At 33.9% G+C, this 4,587-nt stretch overlaps 1 gene segment (V, D, J or C); it reads right to left on the bottom strand.

Annotated features, from left to right (window-relative positions):
• Positions 1 to 220: 220 nt before the first annotated feature.
• On the bottom strand, positions 221 to 820 carry LOC120519767. The segment is given in 2 exon segments: positions 221 to 588; positions 759 to 820. Coding segments are annotated over 2 exon segments (417 nt in total).
• Positions 821 to 4,587: the final 3,767 nt, after the last annotated feature.

Raw genomic sequence — 4,587 nt, 5'->3', positions numbered from 1 at the left:
AAAGTGACGCCTCAGGTAATCATCTTACTGCCTCACTCCATATGCCAGCTATGGGTAAATACAACAAAGTTACACACTAAATTAATGGTCTGATTCATCACTGCACAGACCAATTAGTAGGTGCCTGTTATATTTTAAAATCTTAACAAGCATTTTACATAGTACAGAACGCCATAAATATTCCTTATGTGTCTTGAAATATGCTGTACAATGCCATGCTTTAGAGATGTGGTTTTTGATCCAGAAGCACAAGCAGATGTTCCTTTGTGGTACTCAGCGCACAGTAGTAGATGGCAGAGTCATTTAACCTTGTTGCCTTTATTGTTAGAGAAGTTGTTTTATGTTGTTCATTGAGAGAAGCTAAGAAGTGTTCATCATCAGTTGATGCCTCAGTTTGTCCAGCCACCTTTGAGGTTTGAAGAATATACTGGATTTTTTCTTTAGCAGTCTTGCGGTACCACTGGAGGTAGATATCTGTGTAGCCTGAAGCATAAGTGTAATTGCAGTACATAGTAGTAACATCTCCTTCCTTGTTAGATGCTGAAAATGGCCATTGAATTACAGAATCTTCATCTTTTCCATTGATTCCTATAATTATAAATATATAAAGCTTAAAAATGTATGCATGTATTAATTTTAATAAGAATCTGTAGTTTAATTACTAGTAGTTTTTATATTATGTAAATGTTTTAAACAAATATAAATGCTAAAGCAGCAAATTAATTAAAAATATTTGAAAATGATCTTAATTAAAATACCTTCAAGTGCAAAAATAAGAAATAGGAAAACTTGTTGATGATAGTACATGCTTTTCAATATGTGTCTGGTTAAATGTGAATGGTTACATGCCAGACTGTTTCTTCTTATATATTTACACATCTCTCCAGCACCACGATTACCCACCCACTCTGCTTTTTGGAGGTCCTGTGGTATGCTGCCACTTAGTGGTGGAACTTAAACATGTTATTGAAATATAAATTAGATTCCTTCCACTTATATTAATTTTACTTTATAGCTATACATTAATAATTAAAATTCAAGTATATTGTGACATAAAAAAGTTAAAGGTTTACTTGAAATGCACAGTGTTATGACATAATGCATTCATATTTACTAGCCTTTATGGTACATGTGAACATGCAAACATAAACCACAGAACACATCTGCAACTGAGGGGCCCTGGGTGAGGAAGATCACAAGGACTGATGCAGGATTCCATATTACAGGAATCGGCACCAGTTGTGGAATTCAGTAATATTATAAAGATGATTTAAAGTTGATTTAAATTGATACAAATTAGAACTGGCTCATCATAAAAACAGACTTAAATAAATAAACCAACAAGGTAGCGTCATAGTTACAAATTACTTGTGCTCAGTCAAAATGCAGTCCCAGTTATTCTCTTTTTACCATATTCTGAAAGAAAGCAACAGAGCATGCACCATAGAAAAAATTGTGTTTAATCTGTTTCATTTTGATTCATTATGGTTTAGTCATATTGCAGAACTTTCATTTTTTCTTCTTTAATTTCCTCTGGATTTTTCTTATTTTGCATATAGACAACACACTGCAAAAAATGTGTAATGCTGAATGTTGATTGTATTTGCAAACTTTCTAATGATAATGCAGGTAGTCAATAGGATAGATTTTTTTAATTTTAAGGCTGTGCTTTGATAAAAAAAATAGCGTAATCCCTTAATTTAATGTCAAGTGTACAAGGACAATGAAATTCCAATTTCTTGTTCAGAGTTTTGAAGAAATCGCTCTGTGGACAGCAGTTTTCAAGTGATTAAGACGTCAAGGCAGCTGTGATGTCCCGGTTTGATGGTCAAACAGAATATTTTTTTTTCAAAGTCACTGCTGGAAAAATGGATGAAGTGTATGGAGCTATCAGGGGACTATATTGAAAAATAAAAAAAAAAAATATTTTAAAAAACTCTTTTAAATTAATGCAAATCCAAATATATGCAATTTATAGGTACCATTTCTTTCAGAAAGCAGAAAAAAACATGCTAAAGAGAATTAAGTGAAAAAATACAGTCTATTATACAGTAATATAGTAATAGTCATGACTATAATTAAAAAAATGTTATTAATTAATGATTAAATATTATTTGTTAAACTGACTGAATGCTGGTAATGAGAGCCAGGCCATAGGTATAGGAGAGCCAGGTATAGGCCAGCTTAAGGTATTTTTACCTCCTGCTCCTTGAAAAACAGGTTCCATATGGCTTTTCTTCTAAGAAAATGTTCTGGTCCAGGAAAAAGATCATGGATATCTTCACGGGACAGGGTTTAAATTATGTCTTGAAGTGAAAAACGAAAATATGCTGAAAACTAATCAAACTGAATTTATTTAAAAAATATTAATTGATTTAAGAATGTCAAGGATTTGCATCTCTTCACAAACCGTATTTAAATACAGATGTTGCATCACAAACCACCAACATTATAACTGTCAATTACCCTTTCAATCCAAGATTTAAAGCTAGTTCAAAGTTTGTTCACCAGTTTGTTTGGTGCAGGTTTTGTGATTTTGTTTACATTGTTTAATATTTATGTGAATACGTAACTTGAGTACAGACCAAAACAACTGCACCAAGCCCCTTTGGAAAGGATGGTCTAGGTGCGGTACCAAGCATTTTGCATGATACATAAATGTGCTTTGACATGGGACCAATCTAACTGCAAGACATACTGTTTATCTTGGGTTAAATTGTACATACCACAGCAGAGCTGATGTTTAAAACTGAACATTTTAAACAATTAGAAAGTTAAAATAAAAACACAATAAGGTACAAATGTGACACAAATTGCAAAAACAACTAGTACAATTGACAGTCAATCAGGTACATGACCCTCACATGTGCAAAGAAAAAAAAATGTTTAAATTCACTTTTGGTTGAGTTGATTAAAATGCACAGGTGTTGAGAAATGAACAGCAGTGCCCTGTGTGACTGACAATCAATCAAGGCAATTGGGGCGACTTCTCAATGCAACTGCTTTTCTACAAAATGTGGATACAGAAGCGCAGTAACTTTGACATTTGTAGTAAATGTCAAACATTCCATAATTAACATAGAAGTTATGAAAGTAGGCATGTGATATTGAGGTTACAAATATATGGTGGCTACGTGAGAGCATGTACATAACATCAAGTTCAGCTGACACGTCTCCAGTCATAGAGCTGTTAGATTAGCTTCCAAGAATTGCACAATATACTGCAACATTAGCACTTTTATTCACATTTTACTGAACCAGTGAGAGGAAAAAACATAACCCTCTTTCCTCTTCCTATCAGGATATACATCCAGACTCTTTTACTTTCCCGTTTCAAGGCAGCACCAGTGAAAATTAATATCCACTCTAGCAACAATTAAGTCTTACACAAATAAATATGGAAAATCTAGCGAGGCGCAAAAACAACTATGGTTGACCTTCTATGGTATTTTTTTTCCTGGAAAAAATGTTTCGACTGAATAATTTAAGTCACGGCACACTGCTGGGATGATTACAGATGTTTGGTTCACTTGAAAGTGTGCAATGTGAAATGCACCAAAGTTTAAATTAACTGGAAACAGAAACAAAGTAGCAAAACATTATAACAAAGCTAACGGACTAGAGGGTGTGAAAACAACTTTAGGTTAACGTTAACTTCACTGGCTAAATTTAGCACTGTTAGCTATTAAGCTAGCTGAATTTGGTTCAACAAATGAAGTTCTAAATATAAAATATAAGTACAAACTATTAAAGTACCCATGCTTTTTAATTTCTGCATACTGTTTTATTCATAAACAAAGGGCTAAAAGAATGAACTAGCTGCTATTCATACATACCTTTGAGCTGCAGTGAATTTTGCAAACGTTTCGATTAGCGCACATTCCCGTTCACAGATCAACAGGGGGAACGGCAACTAACACCACAAAGATAATTACAAAGTTTATAACTGATCACAACTTATCAGATCCCTGGAGGTTTTTAAACCCAAATTCAAGAACATATTCTTTCTACTCACCAGTACATCATTACTACTTAAGGATTGATTACTTCTTTATAGACAATAACTTCTTGCCTAAGATTAAATCTTGTAAATACGATGCTATTGTTATTTCAGACCATGCGCCTATGATTTTGGAGCTGAAATTGCTAAGCCCCATACACTCACCCCAGATGGCCTCAACCGCTTCTATTAGCTGACGAGAATTGTACTGAATTTATATCCAAACAAATCAAATTCTTTCTAGAGACAAATACATCCCCGAGATCTCTGCAGGAATACTCTGGGAAACTCTTAAGGCCTTCTTAAGAGGACAGATTATCTCATATCTTTCCCACAGAAATAAATCCGAAGCGAAGAAAGTAGCAGAGATAAAAAGCGAAATTACTAAAATAGATGAAGAACATGCCAGACTACCAAGCGAGACTCTACATAGAGGAGGCAGGCTCTACATTCAGAATTAAACCTCTTGACAACTAAAGAAACTGAACAACTAATTTACAAATCCAGACATCATTACTATGAACATGGAAAGAAAGCTAATAAGCTTTTAGCTCAACAAATTCACTAGCAAGAAGTGCGAACGCAAT

This window comes from Polypterus senegalus, unplaced genomic scaffold (genome assembly GCF_016835505.1).
Source record: "Polypterus senegalus isolate Bchr_013 unplaced genomic scaffold, ASM1683550v1 scaffold_1366, whole genome shotgun sequence".
NCBI classification, from domain to species: domain Eukaryota; kingdom Metazoa; phylum Chordata; class Cladistia; order Polypteriformes; family Polypteridae; genus Polypterus; species Polypterus senegalus.
Note: the sequence above shows the minus strand (reverse complement) of the source record. Positions and strands in the feature narration are given on the sequence as shown.